This window comes from Trichosurus vulpecula, chromosome 2 (assembly GCF_011100635.1).
Source record: "Trichosurus vulpecula isolate mTriVul1 chromosome 2, mTriVul1.pri, whole genome shotgun sequence".
Taxonomy (NCBI): domain Eukaryota; kingdom Metazoa; phylum Chordata; class Mammalia; order Diprotodontia; family Phalangeridae; genus Trichosurus; species Trichosurus vulpecula.
The window spans coordinates 284404360-284426402 of NC_050574.1; the positions used below are offsets into that span (position 1 = coordinate 284404360).

At 35.9% G+C, this 22043-nt stretch overlaps 1 protein-coding gene across 1 annotated transcript in view; it reads left to right on the top strand.

Moving 5' to 3' along the window:
- LRP1B (LDL receptor related protein 1B) overlaps window positions 1–22043 on the top strand; it is a 2306513-nt gene that overhangs the window by 2270311 nt on the left and 14159 nt on the right. The window contains exon 88 of the mRNA XM_036744555.1: window positions 20764–20840. Within this exon, the coding sequence (XP_036600450.1) occupies window positions 20764–20840 (77 nt within the window). The remainder of the gene's footprint in view (window positions 1–20763; window positions 20841–22043) is intronic.

Consider the following 22043-nt stretch of genomic DNA (forward strand, 5'->3'; position numbering starts at 1 on the left):
CCATCCCAGTCAGACAATCATTAAATGAGATCCTGACATCCACATGTGCTCTCTTAGGAACAGAGAACCTATGAAATTGTTATTGTCAAAGTACTGTTCTGTCATGTAATGTTCTTTACATATATTAGAATTGAACTGATTGGGTGGTTCTCCTCCATATACTTTTTAAATTAATAATTAGTCTATCACTTTTAGAACCAAATCCACATAAGGTTTTTAAATATTGACCACTGGTTGTTCCTACCTTCCTGTCGAACAACAGAAGCCCAAGAAGCTGGGGTGCTTACACGATCAAGTGAAGCCTTTGCCTATCTCTAGAGTGTGGTTTTTCATATCAACATGAAGATGAGAGTGGCCACAGGTTGTTTACTTCAGTAAATTTTTATTGACTAAGTAACACAAAGAAGACATTGTAACTATTCTCAAAATCTGGCTATAAAAAAAATTGGTGATAAAATATAACAAGACTTTCTTTTCAAAAACATTTTCCTGATTGACCATACCAATAGTCAGTGGAGGGGAATTGCACTAATGGACCCCAGGTTTTTGTCAAGAAAGATCTGGAATGGGAATCTGGAGAATTGGATTACTTTGTGGCCTTAAGTAGGTTGCTTACCTTCTCTGCAACCCAGGTTCCACATCTGTGAAAAAGGAATACAACAGCTGCCTGGCTTACCTCATAAAGTTCTTATGTCTTAAAGACATATGTCTTATATCTTAAGACAGAACAAGGTAATAGATGTAAAGATCCTTTGAAAGCAGAAGCAATAGAAAATCAAAGTATTGAAGCAATTTTGGTTACCATAACATAATATATAAGTGTAATAGTTGCATTATACTTCAATATTTTGAAGGCTTTTATTGATATGAGTTCTCTGTCAGGACACCTTCAACCCATCCATGTCTTTCCATGCTGGTATTCATGTTCATACCCCTTCATGTATCTTCACAGAATGAATGAATGAATAATGAATGCATGAATAAATAAATGAATTAGAGAATTAGTGAATGGAGAATACACTGAGCATACTGAAGACTTTCTTCTTGTCTTCTGACATTTGGGTACTAGTGCAGCACTCAACCCATCCATCTGTTGTCCTTCACTGCCACTACATGACTGGACCGCCTCCTTTTCCATTTATACATTGCTATATTATATATTTTAACATATCCAAAAATTACGTGATTGCATCATTGTGGAGACCTCCTAATTGTGGAACATCTTCCACAAGTGGAGATCTAACTTTTCCATGTTATAATAATTAAGTCCTGGGAAATTCCTTGAGGAATGTGTGGATTAAGTTATTAGCCCAGGTCACAAGTGAGAAGCTGTGGGAAGGATTGGTTAAAGTGCTGGCCTCAGAACCATAAAAACTTACATTCAAGTCTACCTTCTGGCATATGCTGGTTGTGTGGCTCTGGATAAGTCGCTTAACATCTCAGTGCTCTAAGCAACTCTTTAAGATTATATCCTGGAGAAGAATGTGCCAATCTGGATTAATAAAATAAGTTAGTCACCTGAATCTCCCTGTACCAAAACAAACAAACAAATGAAAAAACAACAAAAACATGGTCAGTCCCATGACCCACCTAGGGACACAAAATTATTTAGTGTGAGAAGCAGGATTCGAATCCAGTCCTCCAAGACTCCAAGCCCAGAATTTTTATCTAGTACTCATGCTGCCACTTAATAAAAAGAGTGATAATATTGCTAATATACATCCTGTTTATGCTGGCCATTCTTTTTTCTACTGACTTTAGATTATTCACACAATTTTTATTCTTTGAGGACCATGGTATCCAATGATTTGTATCCATATAGCGTCATTAGAATAGCAATTTTATAAAGATGGACTTTTGTAATAGTAAACAGCTTGAATTATTAAAAGTGCTCCACAAATTCTCAAACACAGTTCAGGCTAATAAGTCAGTGATAACTACTGACTACTTCATCTCTTCTACAAAACCTTTATGATAGTGATCAGTGCCTGTATTTAAGGTGTTCTTGATAAAAAGATAAGGGGGGAAGAGAGGCTTTGCAGATGATTTTTTATAGTGTGCCACCTCTTACCTTTCAGACAATTATAAGTTTATATAGTGCACTTTCCTTACAAAACCGAAATGAGCCAGGTTAACTGAATCAGCCCCTTTTTATAGATTAAAAAAACATGTCACAGAGAAGTCACTACTTACCCAAGGTCATACAACCAATAAATGTCATAGTTCGGAAATGAGCCTGGATCTTCTGGCTGAGTCCTGAATAATGTCCATAACATTTCTCTATATTGCCTCTGAGGAGAGAGACTACAAGATACCTCCCCCACCCCTTACTTTGAAGTTGTGTGTGTGTGTATGTTGGTATGTTATTGTCATTATTACAAAAATGCAATTCCCTCAGTAGAACAAAGAATAGCTTTGGCTCTTTTCCAGAAAGGTGTCTTTCATGCTTGTTAAGATCATAAAAGAGTCTTCAATGTATGCAACCACAAAGATAACTTTGTTCAATGATCATTTGATAAGTGAAATCAAGGAAAGTATAAAACAGGTAGACATATGCTCACCAAAATTGCTGCTAGAATGGAGGATTTCCAATGCAGTGTTTAAATAGTCTATGTATTCATTTGTTCAGTTATTTAAGCAGTATTTATTAAGTACCAGCTGTGTGTCAGGAGTTGGGATAGGTGTGGGTGATACAAAGGCAAAAGTGAAATCATCCCGGCCCTCAAGCAATGTAGATTTAATTGAAGGATGCATCACTAATGCACGCATGGAGAGGTGTGCTGGAGCCTGGTCCTACTAGGCTAGAGCTGATTGTTAAAATTTTCAGTATGAGCATTCACAACTCAGAAATCATCATATACTACACATTAGGGCTTAATTTATTGTTTTGTTGATTGTCCAGATAAGAAAGTGGTTTAGAAAATGTTAATAATGTAGATTGAATGTGTGAGTATGCTTCTAGAGAACCATTTGTTAAACATTTACCAGCATCCTCTTACATTCATGCATGAATGAAGGAATGAAACATACCACTAGGTGCTGGGCACTGTGCTAAATATCAGGTGGAGAGATAGCAATGGGAAGCATCCTCTGCCCAGTAGGGTAGTAGTCAAGGACTGATCAGATATAGTAGACTAGTTGAGAGTTTTCACTCATTGACTCAACAATCAAGATAAGTCAGTCCTAAGGTGAGAGTTCCAAAGCTAAACTAATAACCTCCTGGGGGCATTTTTCTGGAGGGCTAGTTCAGAAATCCTGTCCCAAAGAGGGAGAAGCAAGCCAGAGGTAAAGCAGATGGGAAGCTCACCAGAGGAAGTACCTTGACATATATATATGTGTGTGTGTGTGTGTGTGTGTGTGTGTGTGTGTGTGTGTGTGTGTGTATGTATACACATATATATGAGTGTATATGAAAATAGAAAAAATATACAAAGTAATAAAAGCGGCTCGAGACACTGGGAAGCATCTAGATAACCATTGTGTAAGAAATGACACTTAAGCTGAACTTTAAGAGAAGCTAGGGATACTAAGAGGTGAAGGTGAAGAAGTCAAATACTCCAGGCATATATAGAAGAGCAGAATTTCAGGGGTGCAGAATTGGAAAATGGAGTATCAAATGCAAGGAAATGAGAGTGGTTCACTTTGGCTGGAATACAGAGTCAATGCATAAAAGTGATAGACTGGAAAGACAGGTTGGAGATATATAATCTATATATAATCTATATATAAGGCTATAAAATATTTTAAATGCCAAAAAATCTGGTATTTTATCCTAAAAGCAACAGGAAGCCACTGGAATTTTTTGAGCAAAGAAATGACATGCCTCAGGTGGCATCCAGAAACAGGCATTTTAACTTTATTCCTGATAGTTCAACATACTACTCCCCTACCCTCAAGGAGTTTCCAATATTACAAAGGAGATAAGATGTTCATAAATGAGTATAACACCAAATAGATTGGAATAGATGAGTGCTAGCAATACAAGGCAGCTAAATGTCTCAACGGATAGAATGTTGGGCTTGGGTTCAGGAAGACCTAAATTCAAATCTGGCTTCAGATACTTACTAGCTGTGTGACCTTGGGCAAGTCACTCAACCTCTGTTTGCTTTAATCCACTGGAGAAGGAAGTGGCACATGGCCCCAGTATCCTTTGCCAAGAAAATCCCATGGACACTATGGTCCGCAGGGTCACTAAAAGGCAGGCACCACTGAATGACTGAACAAAGCAATACAAAGTGCTTTGCAGTAGGGAGTGATTACTTCACAGAATCACAAAATTTCAGCGATGGAAAGAACTTCAGTGGTCATCTAGTCCAATTCATTCTTCTGGCTGGAGGGTGTCAAAGAAGGCTTATAAGAAGCGTTTAAGGTGGGTATTACAAGATAATGAAGGTGAGAAGAGGGCATTCTAGGTATTAGGAACCATTAGAAAACATCTTCAAAGTCTTCACTTAAGCCAATGCTCCTAAGTTTGTACAAGATTTATTTTAACTGCTTGGGAAGAAATACCAATGTGCACAGCTAAGATGGATTTTTCATTGATTCGGGTTACTTGCTCAACTGTCTCCTGAAATCATGGCCTAAGCATATTAGCAGGACAGTGTGACCTGCAACTGAACCTATAAACTGTATCTAGCCTAGACTGTTGAACACTTTATTATAGTATTATGTTTTAAAAAGAAAAAATTACTTGCAATACATTTTTGAGATATTATTCTTTTTTTATATAAACTCAAGATGCCTGCCTGCTAAACCACTGCCAGTACTTCACTGTATATGTTACTATAACAAAAAGAAAGTTTAAAAAAAAAGATAGAAGAAAAAAAAGAGGAAGAAAGGAAGGAAGAAAGAAGGTAGGGAAAAGGAATGAAGAAGGAAAGGAAAGAAGGAGGGAGGAAGGTAGAAAGGAAGGAAAGAAAAAAAGAAAAGGTAATGGATAAATCAATTTTAGAATCACGCATAATTTATTACTGGAAAAACCAAAGTAATCTCATTATAATATTGTTCCATGTTTAACACTGCTTCACGGAGGAAGATGAATTTTAGAGTTCAGCAGTGTCAGGTTCACTTAAGCTGGGCCTGAAAAATTCTCAGTCAATCAGTTATTTTGTCTCAGTGCCACCGAATAAGTTTGACTGGTTTTTCACCTTATTTTGAATGAATTTTAACATCTAAATATTTAATTGACCAGTTGTTTTAACATCCTTCCCCTCAGATTTGCTTTTTACGTATGTATTTTCTCTTACCACCTTTAGCTTTCAGATTGTAACTATTGCTTCTAACAGAATAGCCGACTTTTATATCTTCAAATATATCCTCTACATTACTTAACACCAGTTTTATTATTGCTTCTTTTCCTTTTTCAGTTGATGCACATCATGTATTGAGTTAAACAAAAAGTCACTTTTCTCTACAAAATATACTTCCTTGCCTTTCAGAACTGCTTATTGTAATAGTTCCTTGAGAAGGCTAATATGGGAAAATTCTTCTATTACCACTAAGCTCATCACTTTATAAGCTTAAAAAAAATTCTTCTTCTCAGTCCTTTCACAGTTCAGTGGCCTTTTCTGGTCAAGTAGACAACATAAGCTATAACAATTTTACTTTAAAATGTTTTAAAATTAAACCACTCAGCTACAACAAATACCCTTTTATTAATTTTTTTGTAATTGCTCATATATTTTTCTTATGTTCCTTCTTATCCCTATTGCATCATATACATATACATCCTTTTAAAATTACATATTTTATTTTTATTCCTACTGGGGCTACCTTTTGTGGTGAATTTATTCATCATTTTTTATCATTAAAAATTGTTCCAATGGGATTATTTTCAACCTTCCATTCTTCCTTGTACTCAGTACACTGTCATTTTCTAAAAATAAAGGGTTCTTAGGCCTACTTTTTTACAATTTATAAAACAGAGGAATTGAAATTCTCCATCTCTGAATTGAAGTCCCTAGTTATTGACTCCCGGTAATACATAATCCATGGAATTAATATTTTCCAACCAAGGTACCATCAGTCACATCACAGAGAATACACAGGAATACAGTTCAATTCAGTTAGTTCAATTCATCACTCATTTGTTAACACCTACTATGTGCCAGGACTCTAGGAATACGAAGATAGGAAGCTGGACAAAAACCAAACAGCCCCTGCCATCATTCTCCTTAGCAGAATCACTAATTATTTCAATATAGAGGGATAAAACATAATGGCACAATGAAGAAGAAAGATCCAGTGGTGAGGGAAGAGAAGAAAAAAGAAAATAAGAATGTGGAAGTGGCTAGAAATTGGATTTCTTGGTATTTCTTTCAAATTCCTTCCCGTGGGTAAGAGTGGAATATAATTGCTATTTTCACTTGTGTATAGTCAGGAATCTGTTCATTTTTTTATAAACGTTTATAGGCTAGCATCACCAAGTAGCCTATGGTATCATCAACAGATATAAAAAGGGCAGATTTTAAGGGGGAGATGATGAGATCATTTTTGGCTCTGCTTAATGTAATGTTCTCATTCTCTATTCATGGGGAGTTACCTAGCAAACATTGAACAATATGTAGGAAGAGCACTAGTCATCACTGAGGGATGGAGATATCGATTTGAAAATCATCTATCCAGATAAATGAATACCTGGGAATGGGAGATTAACAAAGGAGAGAGTGTAGAAAGGACAGAGAAGAGTGACAACATCAGAGCCCTGGATAGATGTCTATGTTTAGAGAGTAAAACTAAATAAGAACCAAAAAACAAACAAAGAAGGACTGGTTTTAGAGGGGAAAAAAGAAATCCAAAAAGTACAGGGTTTTGGAAGCCAAAGGAAAAGTAGACATTTGTTAAGGAAGAAGTGTTTAACCAGCAAAAGGGAAAGTGGGACCAAAAAGTGGTTAAAACAGGGGATTAAATCCTGAAATGAGAGAGGAGAGATCCCTAGCTATGCTCAATGATCTCAAGTTACCAGCCCTGGATGAATTCCATCCAAAGGCACTAAAATAACTTGTAGGTATAATTGTTTGGCCATCATTAAAAATTCATGGTCAAGGGGAGAGATGCTTTAAGAATGAAAATAGGAAAAAATGTTTTTTTGATTTCCAACCAAAAAAAGAGTATAAAGCAGATTTTTTAACTATAGGCTGGTAAAGCTGGCTGTCTTTGATTTCTGGCATAGTTCTATATCGTATTACTCAAAAGAATGTTTTATAAACACTTTGAAAGGAAAATGGTATCATTATGTGTCAACATAGTTTCATCAAGAACAAGTCATGGAAGACTGACTTCATTTCCTTTCTGATAGGTTTATTAGACCGGTAGATAAGATGAGTGGCATGGAGACAATGTACCTGGATTTCAGCAAAGTATTTGCAAAAGTCTCTTCATGATATCCTTATGTACTGTGTGATTTCTGTCTGAGCTGAGCAGAAGGATCTGGGCCACCATATTTCTACCAATTTGACTTGTATTGTCATCACCAGAACATTGTTGTCAAGGATTAGTCAATGGGATGTGCTATATTTTAGGCATGCTAAGCACTCCAAGATCAAGCAGCCTTAGCTTACTTCTTTCCCTTTGTGGCTCTGAATTGGCTTTTGTGAATAAAACCTTCCCACCCTCCAGAGCAGTGAGTTGACAGAATGAGAAGAGCAAAATTGAGAGGTATGAAAACAGTGACCTCCTGGGAAAATTTGGGCAGCCAAAAGATCTGATTGTGGCACCCAAATGATATCAAGATTGGAGAAAGAATGAAATGAAGTGCTATAGCTATAAAAAGAAAATGTGGAGAGAATCATATTCTGATCAGCATCTCTAATACCTCTACAGACAATTCAATAGAAAGAGGAAGCTACTTGGAGAAGAGTGAAGTCAAATCAAGTCATTAAGCATTTATTAAGTAATTACTATATATCAGGCACTGTGCTAAGCACCGAAAATACAAATACAAGCAGAAAGACAGACCTGCCCCCAAGCAGCTTACATGATAATGGGGCAACCCTTACAAAGAAGCTGAAAGGAGAACGGGGAAGGGTTGTGATGGATCAATGAAGTTACCAATGTGGCATTATACAGAAAGTCTGGAAAAGTCAGGAATGCAGCCTGGAGAGGAATGAAGATATGGCTAGCCCGGACATGGCTCCTTAAAATGGAGGTTCTGGGAGGAGCCAGCCAATCAAAGGGTAAAACCAAAGGAGCAGAGGGTACTTCCAGTGTGTGAAGACCAGAGGTAGAGTGAGCTTCTAGAGGAAAGAGGTTTTGAGGCCATTGGAGGAAAAAAAAAGAGCTAGGGAGAATCATGAATGTAGCATGAAGAGGAAGGGCTTGGAATTATGGAAACATATTCAACACATTACGCTGGATAGGATACCAGAAGTGGAACATTTCAGTGTGGAGGAAGATATTTGAAACATATTTGTAATGATAGTTGCTTCTGTATCTGTTAACCAGGCATTTGGTCATCCTTTGCTTTTCCTTTCCATCTCTCAGTATTCCTTTTTTCTAATACTCAACTCTTCCTGCATTCTCAGCCATGGACCATAGTACAGTTTTGTCTGTAGCTATTAGAATCTCAGAGCAGGAGCACACTTAGAATTCAGCTAATCTGTTCTCTCATCCCGTGCAAGAATCTCTCTAAATCTCTAGGCTAGCCTCATGGCCTCTTCCTTCTCAAAATAGCTCTGATTACATCTTAGTGAAGGGAGATAGTATGGAATAAGGGAAAGAGATCTCAGTTCAGGTTGTATTTCTGACTAACTAGCTTTGTGACCCTCTGCAAGTCTCTTAATCTTGGTGTGGTTCAGTCATTTACTCATGACATATCTGCTAAATCAGAACTCAATTGTTGTCTGTGTGGGTAGAGTTCTGTAAGTTTAGGAAATCTCACAGTTTCATTAAGTATAACCCCTCAGTAGAATGTAAGCTCCTGGAGCATAGGACTTTTTTCGTTTTTCTTTGTACCCAGTGCCTTGAATATGATATATAATTCACAGATATTTATTGGATTTAATGTAAATGAACTGAAAAGACTGTGGCCTTTATGACAATAAAGTAAAATAGGCTTTGAAATAGTTTAAATGATGTTCTCAAAAAGATCATTTAGAAGGGAGGTCTTTAGGGTAAGTACTATGGAGCTCCTTCCTTGACTCTGTTCTGTTCAATAGTTTTTATCAATAACAGCTCAAAGACTTTTAACCTTTTTGCATGTCACGGACCACCTCAGAGTCAGGTGAAAGCTGTGAACCCTCTCTCAGAATAGTGGTTTTAAATACATAAAACAAAATAATAGGATTACAAAGGAAACCAATTGTATTGAAATACAATTATCAAACTTTTTTAATAAGTTCTTGGGCCACAGGTTAAGAGCCCCCGAGAATGAAGGTATAGATAGGCGGTAGGCTAGTCAAATGTCTAAATGACGTGAAGCCAGAAGACAAAGCTACTATGTTAGATTGCAGGCTTACATGATAGACTAAAACTAATGAGTAAATTTAATCAGTATAAATTAAAGTTCATCACTTGGCTTCAGAAAATTAATAGCACAAGCATAGGATGGGAGAAGAAAAGGTTTGGGGGGAATTTTACTGGCTTAATATAAAAGCTTAATATAATAGTATAACAAGATTTCCAAAATAGAATGCAATCTTAGGCAACATTAAAAGAAATAAAGATTAAAGTTACTGTAGACACTATAAAATATTTGGGAGTCTACCTGCCAAGACAAACCCAGGGCCTATATGAACACAATTACAAAACATTTCTTGCACAAATGAAGTCAGATCTAAATAAATTGAATAACATCAGTTGTTCATGGTTAGGCCAAGCTAATATAATAAAAATGACAATTTTACCTAAATTAGCCATACCAGATAATAAACTGTACTATAAAGCAGCAGTCCTCAAAACTACCTGGTACTGGCTAAGAAACAGAGTGGTAGATCAGTGGAATAGGTTAGGTACACAAGATGCAGAAGTCAACGACTCTTTGATGAACCCAAAGAATCCAGCTTCTGGGCTAAGAATTCACTATTTCACAAAAACTGCTGGGAAAATTGGAAAATGGTAGGGCAGAAACTGGACATAGACCAATATCTTACACTATATACCAAAATAAAGTCAAAATGGGTTCATAAGTTGGAAATAAAGGCTGATGCTACAAGCAGTTTGGGAGAGCAGAGAATAGTTTACCTATCAGATCTATGGGAAAGGGAAGAATTCATGACCCAACAAGAGATAGAGAGCATTACAAAATGCAAACTGAATAATTTTGATTATGTTAAACTGAAAAGTTTTTGTTTAAACAAAGCCAATACAACAAAGATTAGGAGGGAAGCAGAAAATTGGGAAAAAAATATTTACAACCAATGTCTCTGATAAAGGCCTCATATCTAAAATATACAGGGAACTGAGCCAAATTTGTAGGAATAAAAGCCAGTCCCTAGTTGAGAAATGGTCAAAGGATATGAACAGGCAGTTTTCAGAGGAAGAAATTAAAGATATCTATAGGCATATGAAAAAATGCTCTAAATCACTATTGATTAGAGAAATGCAAATCAAAACAAGTCTTAGGTACCACATCTCTCCTGTCAGATTGGCTAACATGACAAGACAGGAAAATGATAAATGCTGGCAAGGATGTGGGAAAATTGGAACATTAATACATAGTTGGTGGAGTTGTGAACAGATCCAGCCATTTTGGAGAGCAATTTGGAACTATGCCCAAAGGGCTATAAAAATGTGCATACCCTTTGACCCAGCAATACCACTCCTAGGGCTATATCCCAAAGAGACCAAACAAGTGGGAAAGGGACCTGTATGTATAAAAATATCTATAGCAGCTCTTTTTGTGGTGGCAAAGAATTGGAAATCAAGGGGATGCCCATCAATTGGGGAATGGCTGAACATGTGGTATATGAATGTAACAGAATACTATTATGCTATAAGAAATGGGGAAGATATGGACTTCATAATAACCTAGAAAGACCTACATGATCTAATGCTGAGTGAGAGGAGCAGAACCAGGAGAACATTGTACACAACCACAGACATATTGATTCTCTGATGACTAACTTTGATAGACTTGGCTCTCCTCAGCAATACAAGGCTCAAAGACAGGTCCAAAGGACTCATGATGGAAAAAGCTAGCTATATTCAGAGAAAGAACTGTGGAGTCTGAATGCAGATTGAGGCAAACTATTTGCTCTCTTTTTTTCTCTTCTTTTTTGGTTTTGTTTCTTCTCTCTCATGATTCATTCCATTGGTGATAATTCTTCTTTGCAACTTGACTATTGTGTAAATAATTGTAATGTGAAAGTTTATGTAGCATCTATATTGGACTGCATGCCGTTTTGAGGGAGGGGGGAGGGGAGAAAAGGGAAGAAAATTTGAAACTCAAGAACATGTAGAACTGTTGTAAACTAAAAATAAAAAATCTAATTAAATAAAAAACATTTAAAGGAGTAAAAGAAATAAAGAGTTCAGAATTAAGAAAGCTATATCCTTCTTGTCTTCCACCATGACTGGACTATAGCTGAAATACTGACTTCCATCCTCTATACTATATTTTTTGGAAGAACATTGAAAGATTAAGAGTGGGTCCAAAGGACAGTAACTAGTGTGGTGAGAGGACTTGAAACTATGTCATATGAGGCTACATTGAAGGAACTGGGGTATGTTTAGTATGGAGAAGAGAAGATTCTATGATATTTGAAGGACTGTCTAGACAGTTGTTTGGTGTGTAAATGCAGAAGTAATGAGATAAAAATTGCTGGGAGGCAATGTAAGGAACAATTTCCTATCAGTGCTGTTCAAAAGAAGATTGAGGGATTGAGGTCCTTAGAAGGAGGCTAGATGGCAATTTGATGACGATATTGTAGTAATGATTATTATTCAGTACATTTTAAATTAAATGACCTCTAAAGTTTCTCCTGACTCTGATATTTTATGATCATTAGCAAACATTTATTGAAAGCCTAGTGGTTTTTTTTTTGAGTCATTGTCTTAAACACTGTATAGAATAAGAAGTTGCTGAAGTTACAGCTCCTGCTCTCCAGAAACTTACAATTAAATTGGGGAAATAAGACATTTAGACATGAAAAAAATTACAAGGAAGTATAAAAAAGTACCAAGTGAGTTGGAAAGATAAAACTGTAGTGGGTGATTGAAACTCATTCTTCAAGAGATGGTAAAAAATGAATATATAGCTTCAAAAAAGTTCAAATGAATAGATGGAAGATCCATTATGGGCCATTATGGGAAAGTGGAATGTTTTAAAAATATCTATAAATGTAGAAGCTAACATCAAAAAAGGCAATCATAACCGTTTACATGTTCCTTTATGTCAGCATCAGAGCCAATCTAAGTTGGATGAACTAAATGTCTGACTTTGAACGATAATTGGATGATACTGGATAACAGAAAACTCCCACTGGCATACATTCATTCATTCATTCACTCATCTAGTCATTCAGTGAATATTGAGTGCCTAGTATGTTAAAAGTTGGCCTACTCTAATGCTGAGAAAGCATAGTTTGCTCAGAGAAAGACATAGATCTAAGAGTTGCACATAAAAGCTCCATTTCAAATCTCAGGAGCAAATCTTGGGGATAGGGGTGGGGCAAAGAGTAATAGGAAGCCTATTACATGAAGATGTGTTGAGCGAAACCTCAAAGCTCCCCTTCTGTGTATGTAGAGAAGCTAGGATTGTTGTAATTCTCTCCAATATTGATCAATTAGTTGACTAATGTAATTGCAAAACAATCACAATTTAAAAGGGAATTTTAAGTTTTTGTTTTATTTTTTTAGGACCCAACTTACTAGTTCAAATTTTACTGAGTTTTCCAGAGTTAACGTGTCTTAGGAGAAAAGGATGAATAGTTTATAAAATGTAGAAAGGTTATGGGAAACAGAATTGCCTTGTTCCCAAAATGGTGGGAATTGAGGAATTAATACATATAAACTAAACACTTTCTCTTTTGAGTTCAGTTTTGGCTTTCATTTCTTTCCAAAGCAGTCTCTTTTTTTGAAAATCTTGCTGCCTGACTCTTATGCACCACATGTGATAAAGCTTGTTCATCTTCATCAAATGAGATTTCTGGAGTACTGAGGGTATCTGTGGCATCAAGAGAGAAGCCTTTCAGGACTTTTCTAATACTGCATACCATCAATTTTCATGTGTGAAGAAAGGAAAGGGTATATTAAAAGATTTTTCTTCCTGAATACCTTTGCCATCACGGTTAATAAGGGCAGCACAGAACACATTGAGTAAGATCAATTTAATTTCGAGCTGCCTTACAATTCACCTTTAGATTTCATTTTGGTCAGAAAAGTCCCTTGACCTTTACATTATATAAAAAGAGGAACAGATATTCATCTCATTATTTTGTTTTGAAGTTAGCTCAGACTAGTTGTAAGGGTTGCCCTGAGGCTGTGAACCCAGTGAGGAGAACCCAGGCCTGGGGACCACATTTTTAATGACACTGACCCAGGGATACTTTGTCCTTAGCACAGGTTTCTTTTATGCCTTAATCTAAACTTGGCTGATTTTTTTTTAACCTTTCAACTAGGGCACTGAGAACATGACCTTGTTCCCTAGATAGCTTGACTCCCCAGGTTCAAAATTCCTCTGCATCCTGTCTTTGAACATCTGCCACCTCACCCCCTTTTTCTTCTGTTGTTATTTTTTGCTGTTACACTAGAACCTGTACGCCTCCAATCCTTCCCTTCTAGCCTGAGAACACACAGGTGGAAGCTCTGTATGTTTCCCTCCCCACCCCAAATTGTTTACTCAAAAGAAAAAAAAACTAAACAAAACATTTATTTCAAGGATAATGCAGAGAGTCACTATAATCAGATTTGCTTATTAAAAAAACTATCCAAAGGCATATAAAACCACAGCACCATAGATTAGATCTTTTAGAGAACTTGGAGGTCATCAAGTCGAGCCCCTCATTTTACAGTTGAAGAGACCAAGACCCAGAGAAGGGAAATAATTTACCCAAGGTCATATTGGTAGTAAATTACAGACCAGTGATTTAAATCCAACCTTCTGACTACAGATCCATTGCTCTTTCTACTACTCTATCCTGACCACTACTGACTAGAATTTACTCAATTTTATTTGTCTAACTTAAGCTCCCTCAGATTTCTCAATTGAGCCAGAATGCCCTGCTTTTCTTTAAGCTCCAAACCTCATTTAGCGTTTTTCCACTTCTACCCCAGATCATTATTTGCATGATCCTGTACAAATCACCTGAGTAATCTGGGCCTCAGTTTCCTCATGTATAAAATGAAAACTCAATGAAATCTCAGAGGCCTTTCAACTCTAGATCTATGGTCCTCTGATCATATGCATATATTGTCCATGGATGAACAAAAGTCACTAGCCATTCTACAAATCCCAAATCTTCCTACAATTCCCCCAAAAGAGAGAGAATCCTGATTGCTGTTAGACTTTTGGTACTGTGAACACATCTTGCTATTTAGCCACTATTTAAATAATCACCCAACCTCACCAAAGGCACCCCCCAACCCATATCAAACCAAAATAGAGAGAAGAGACTATTTTTAATTCTATTAAAAATTAAATTAAAAATTTAAAAATCCTATTAGAGTTTTCCTCTCATCATTAAGAAAAAGAATAACTCAGCCTGTCAGCCAAGTCATATCTAAAGTTCACAGAAGGCACTACTTTGTTTATAGAAGGTTTATCTACGTCAAGGAGTTCTCAAATTTTTTGGTCTCAGGTTCCCTCTATACTCTTAAAAATTATTGAGGATCTCAAAGAGTTTTTGTTTATGCAGGTTATAGCTAGTGATATTTATCATAATCAAAATTTAAAATGACAAATTCTAAAATATTTATTCTGCTAAAAATAGGAATTATATATTAACATAAATGACGATTGATGATAAATTTTATGAAAAATACTATATATTTTCAAAAACAAAAACATTGTGATAAGTCATATTGCTTTGCATATTTTTCATATCTTCTTAGAATCTGATTTACTAGAAGACAGATGGAGTCTCATATCTTCTTTTGCATTCAATCTGTTGCAATACAGGATGTGGTTTTTGTTGAAGTATATGAAAAAAAAAGCCAGTCTCATATAGATAAGTACTTGGAAAGGGGATGAGGATTTTAATAGCTGAATAACATCTTAACATTATTATAAAAATAGTGTTGACCTCATAGCCTCCTATAAGAATCTCAAGGACTGCCAGAGGTGTATGAGAACCACGTTTTGAGAACCGCTGATCTAAAGCCAATTTCCAAGAAATGAAAGGTACCCTTCATTCAGTAAGGAACACTACTTCTGGATTTTAATGAAACTTCATGAATTCTTCTGGTTTCCTAGCTTATACACCAACCAGCCCTTTACTTTAGTGATACATTTCTTATGGCTTTTGTCCCTTTACGAACTATGGGACTGCATCCCATATAGCTGAACAATTCACCTAGCCTCCTTGGGCCTCAGTTTGTTGTGTTTTTTTTAATCTGTAAAATGAGGGAGTTTGGCCAGATAATAATATTTGTTATCGATAGAAAGATTCAAAGTGTAGAAACTACTTATATACATTTATCTCATTTGAGTCTCACAACGTCCCTGTGAGGTGATTGCTATAATTATCCTCGTCTTACATATAATACAAGTAAGGCCCACTGATCTTAAGTGGCCTACCTAATGTCATATGAACAGTAAGTGTCTGAGGTGTATTTTGAATCCAGGCGTACTTGACTCCAAGTACAACCCTCTATGCACCATGCTGCCTGTCACATTATTCCAAGCTTTAAATTTGTGATTGGATAATTATAAAATTGTTGGTGATATCTACACAGTCTTGAAAGTTTTCAAAGTATTTGATGTCAGTACTCTATGTGAGCATATACCATAATCTAGGTAGTTGGGTTGCACAGTGGTTGCACACTGGGCCTGAAATCAGAAAAACCAGAGTTCAAATCTGGCCTCAGATACTACCTGCATGACTCTGAGCAAGTCAAATAACCTCTGTTTGCCTCAGTTTCCTTGAGTATAAAGTGGGGATAATAATAGCACCTATCTCCCAGGCTTCTTGTGAGGATTAAATGAGATAATTGTAAAGAGCTTAGCATAGTGCCCCATACACAGTAAGTGATGCATAAATATTAGCTATTATTAGTTGCAATAATAATAATAATCTCATTTGAGTCTCACAATCCTGGGAGTTTGGCTCTAGAAGTTTTATTATTCCCATTGTTGAGATTGGAAAATTGAGGCTCCAGTGTCGGGGCAGAATTCAAACCCAAGTCTTCATCACTTGAAATTGAATATTCTCCTTGCTATGTTAAAATTGCTTTTATAATTCTAGAAATTGGGGATATTTCTCTTATTTCATCCTGAAATGGACTTTTCTTGCCTCTCTCTTTTTTTTTTTTATTCTGGTCTGAATCAGTGATTTCATTCCAGTACAGAGGTCTAGAAACTTCTTTCCACTAAGGTGTTTACCAAGGCAGATCTGAAATGAGCAATTCATCTTCAGCTTAGTCTTTGACTTGGCTGCAATCCTACATGCAGTATGTATCATTAGTAAGAATTGAACTCAGGTCTTCTTGAAGGTAAAGTGGGCTTCTAGTCTCTATTTCATGCTGCCTTTCATTGTATACTTCCTTGAAAGTAATCTCTTTTCTTTTCTTTATATTGGATTTTTGGATCATAGATCTAGAGATAGAAAGGACTTAAAAGGCCATCTAATCCAAGCTCCTCATTTTACTGATGAGGCTACTGGGGCCAAAAATTAGTGAGGAAGAGAGAAAACAAGACTATTTCCTTGAGGCTTGGAAAGTTTTCCTGTTAGAATTTGAAAAACTCTAAAAAGTGATGGAATAGGAATGGAGGGCATTTCAGGCCCAGGGTACTACTATGGCAGAAGTAAAGAAATTAACTGAAGGATAATTTACAGTGAGAAGGATGGCTAGAATTATTTGGATAAAAGAATAGTGGGTAAGATAACTTCAAACAACGTCAGTATTTAAAGAGTACTTACTGTGTGTGTAACAATCTAGGGAATATTATTTATAAAATGGAGTTAATCTGTTGTCAAAAGGAGCTTACAATGTAATTGAAGACACAAAAACACTACTACATAGAAGCAGCTATTTCCAGATATTTAGAAAAAGAAATTTTAATTGTTGTTCATTAATTTTGTGTCTGATTCTTCATGACCCCATTTGGGGTTTTCTTGGCAAAGGTATTGGAATGGTTTTCTATTTCCATCTCCAGCTCATTTTACAGATGAGAAAACTGAGGCAAACAAGGTTAAGTGACTTGCCCAGGGTCACACAACTAGTAAGTGTCTGAGGCCAGATTTAAACTCAGGAAGATGAGTCTTCCTGACCACAGGCCTGGTATTGTTTCTACTGCACCACCTAGCAGCCCCAGAAAAATCATCAATAAAGTTATTTTCATAGTTACAGGAAAAAAAAGAGACAGAGAGTCAGAGACAAGAAAGGAAGAAAAGAAAGGAAAGGAAGAAAGAGAAGAAGGGAGGGAAGGAAAAGGAAGGAAGGAAGGAAGGAAAGAAGGAAGGAAGGAACGAAAGAAGGAAGGAAGGAAGGAAGGAAGGAAGGAAGGAAGGAAGGAAGGAAGGAAGGAAGGAAGGAAGGAAGGAAGGAAGGAAAGGTTTGAAAAGGCAGGCAACATGACTTTTTGTTATTCCATGAAGAACTAACTGTAAGGATATTGGAAACAAAAGAACAAACAGACAACAACAAATCAGGTAATTAGATACAACAATGCAGGTGGAAAATGGCCAGGATGAATTTGATTAAAGGGATAGCTACAAAAGATATAGTTATGGACTGAAAAAAAAGCATTTATCAGTGCACTAAATAGAAACATTTGAAGGAATGTACAAAATTTCCCATCATAAGATAGTCTGTCATTAATGATTTTTTATCTTTGTAGTCTATAAAAACTATGAAGATTTATGAGTTTCCATAAAGACAGTAGAAAGTTTCAGTCTTAAATCTGACATCAGAAGTAGAACTTGTGGAGCAGCAAATTCTGTATGTAATAATTTTGTAAGGTAGGAAGCAAGAAAATGATTTCCATTTGATTTAACATCTTAGAAGGTATTTTTTTAATGGAACACATGCAAAGCAGAGAAACACCTTATTCAATCTTAGAACCATAAACATCATGTGATATGGAGGATGTAAAAGATTGCAAGATCATCAGTTAATTAAAATATAAGCACACATATACATTGTACATATATACATGTACACACACATTATACACAGATGTATATGTATGTGTGTATATGTATGTGTATATATCACGTATATGTGTGGATATGATAAAGTTCATTACATATCAAAAGCAATCTCTAAGAGTTATTTCCAGTCTTTAATAATTAAAATATTCCCTGCGGAGACAACTTTAGATATGTTCCCTCCATTTAAAATCTGTGAGTGGAAGAGTATCACTACTATTAGTATATTGGTCTCTTAGTTATTAGAAACTTAACAAAGATATTTACAAATGCTGTCTACTCCTAAAATCAGTCCACAGGTTGAAATAAGTATCACACAGACAATGCCCTCTTAAAGAAAACTTTCTGCTTATCTTCAGCTGTATAGACACATTTTAAAAACCCTTCCAATGTACTTTAGTATGATGGGTCATGTCACAGCATAAGCTGTTCAAGTTAGCCTTTAATCCTCCAATTACTGAACAATTCCACTTCATATCTGTCATACAAGGATCGCATAGTAATGAGCATAGAAGTGTCTCATCTGTGGGGTGATAGCCGCCTAAATCCATTTGCCTTTTATGAGATACACTCTGATTTGGATTTTGCTGTACATAATGAAATTTTTATAGAACTAATTTTAAATAAAAAAATAATGCAAGAAACGTAAGAAAGTCACGTAAAAAATGAGGGAAGGAGGGAGGGGAGAGAGAGAGACAGAGAGAGAGAGAGAGAGAGAGAGAGAGACAGAGAGAGAAAGAGAGACAGAGACAGAGACAGAGACAGAGAGACAGATTGACAGAGATTCAACTTTCTGGCATTATTTGTCTATAGCCTATGTCTGTATACACAATCGGAAGTGGAGAATTGAACAAATTTCCCCATATCATTTAGTTTTAGAACCCACTATAGAGGGAATTACAGATTTTACTTTTTTTTAACATTCCTATGAGGTTATTTTAATCAAATGCTCTGAAATTTACCGATTTCACCATGGCACTTTATGAATATAGACAGCTATAGACAACTGACTTTACTACATGTTCTTTTCTTTTCTTAAACTGAATTATCTATAATACATTGAATGAATTTTGCTATATGGGAATTCCACATAAGATGGGAGAAAGGGGCAGATTGAGATAAGGAATGGGATAATGCATGAATTTTTGTTTGAACTCCTACTATGAATAATAATATTAATTTCCATTTAAATCATACTCCATACTCATAGTTTTATAGTTATCATTATTAATAAAATAACCCCATTTTTGAAATCAGCCCTATTATTGTCAGCTATGTTGAAATGGTTTTTCTTATGAAAAATTAATCTTTTTCTTACTTTGATTTGTCATCAATTATTTTATAAAATATGCCCATGTTTGGGGGAAAATTATACCAATGTAAACTATAACTTTCATGTAAATTGCACATGATTTATATTCACCCTGTGTACACATGGAATGGTAGAAAGATGGATTAAAAAAGAGTTACAACTAACTTTCCAATCACCACAGTCCATTCATGCAGCCACAGAATAGGCAGAGAACTGGAAGTGGTAATTATTCTGATTGACCTTGAATATGATAGTTGCAATGGTTTTTAGAAGTGTGCTTTCACTTTCAAAACTGTGAACATAGAGCCAGATCTTGATATGGAGACAGTTTGATGGTACCCTTGGTAAGACATGAAGCCAATTGAATTGGATCTCTGGTAATCTCTAGTTTCCCTCTGACAAATTCCCACATGAATCTTGCATTCATCAATAGGCATTATTCATAATGAGAAAGATACTATTCCAACACTTTTTTGATTTCTATGCTGACAGTGAATTCTTCAGTTGCTGTGTTTTAAAAAAAATCACTTTTGATCTGTTATCACTGCTAATTTTATTCATTCCTAGAGCTATTGCTAAGATTCACAAGTAAAATGCCCAAGATTTTACCAAATAAGCTAGACATATTTTCCTGATGCTAAACCAGTTGCAGAGATTTTAGTGGTAGGAGAGCACCATGACTCCCTTCCCCTGCTCAAAAGTCTGCAAAAAGTACAAAGTTGGATCATCAAGAAATTCATCATTTGCTAAGTATGTGTTAGTATTATAGGTCATTACTGCCCTCCTCCCTGATGGAGAAAAAAGTCATGGAGTCACATTAGAAGTCACAACTCATAAAGGAAAGTGTTAAATTTTACCATATCGAATGTACCCATAATACTTGTCAGTGTTACTTTATACATTTGTTCATATTGCCAAATTTCAGCATTTGTATGTCTTGTAAAAACTTGAAATCTTAAAATAATTTATAACAAAGTTATGATTATAAATCATGGTGTATGTGTATGTCTTCTTTTTTAAGTGTTTAAACCAAGGCATTCAATTCAAGAAACTTCTCAGCATGCTGACAATATATAGGAAACTTCAGAGGATGTCTCCTTATAAAGCTTAGGACTAAGTTTGTCCGATGGTTATCTTTTCATTTGGGGCTTTGTGAGTTCGATGTCGGACTCCACTAATTTTACTTTCTTCATTGGATCCTTTCAGATGTTCTGCCAACTGGTCAGGCACCCAGTGTGAAAGGCCAGCTCCAAAGAGCAGCAAGTCTGATCACATCAGTACAAGTAAGTGCTTAAGATTAATGCCCTCGATGGCTTGTAAATCATACAAACCAGGTGTTTTTGATGCCTTTACTGAAGGAGATGAGACGGAAGAAGCAGTCATTTCTGGGCCATTTGAAGGGGTCTACTGCAGGCCAGGTGTTTTTGAAATGCAGCATACTTAGCTCTCCCTCATGATTTGATTCATCACAAGAATGTCCCTTTAAGCAGTTAGACTTCACTTTGAGCTATGGCAGGTGGCAAAGTGCTGACTTCTGCAAGCCCAGCATAAGCTTTTCTTGGGAAATGTATGTTAGGTTACAAATGCTGTGAATATCATGACATGATGTGAAAAGATCACCGAGGGAGGGAGGAAAGTCATATTTTATAATTAAAGCAAACTGCTTTGTCTCCTCCCCCATTCCAAACATACATCTTGAAGTGTTATGAATAATGCCTTCTCATTTGATTAATCTCAAAGAGAAGAAAATTAGCATCCATTTGCTCATAAAGCCTACAGTTTGATTTGTAGTTTAATCACTTTTAAGGTGTCAGTTTTGAAGAGCTATTAAAATATGTTCAACCTTCTAAGAGCCTTTTTGTGAAGCTTTAGTCTTAGGACAAGCTTTGTCTCTCAGACACCACCTAAAACTGAAATTCAACTGTGTAGTCATTTTTATCCCTTCTCAACTTAAAATGTTTCATAGAAGTTTTCAAAATGAAGTATCCTGAAATAAAGTTTTCCAATCCATGCATCTTATCAGCAATTTGGAATATGAAATGAAAGCCTGGGAAAGTCTGTTAAGTCAGTTAAGTAAGCAAACATTAATAAATTCTCATTAAAATATTCAGAAGTCACAGATTATACATCTATATATATATATAGATGTATATATCAACACACATTTCATGCTATTAATAGCTTTAAGCTATTAAAGCTATATATAATGTATTATAGCAGGAAATGCAAACCACTCCAGTCTCTCTGCCAAGAAAACCCCAAATGGGGTCACAAAAAGCTGAACACAACTGAAAACAATTGAACACCACACATATATGTGTATATGTATACATATATGTATATATTTCTGTAGTTATATAGAGAGTCTCTAATTGACTGATACTTGTAAATGGCCAGTCACACCCTGCCCCAGTCCCTAGGACCCCAGTTTTGATACCATGAGAATCACTGGCAAAAATGCTTGGCATTTGGAGAAAAAATCTTTG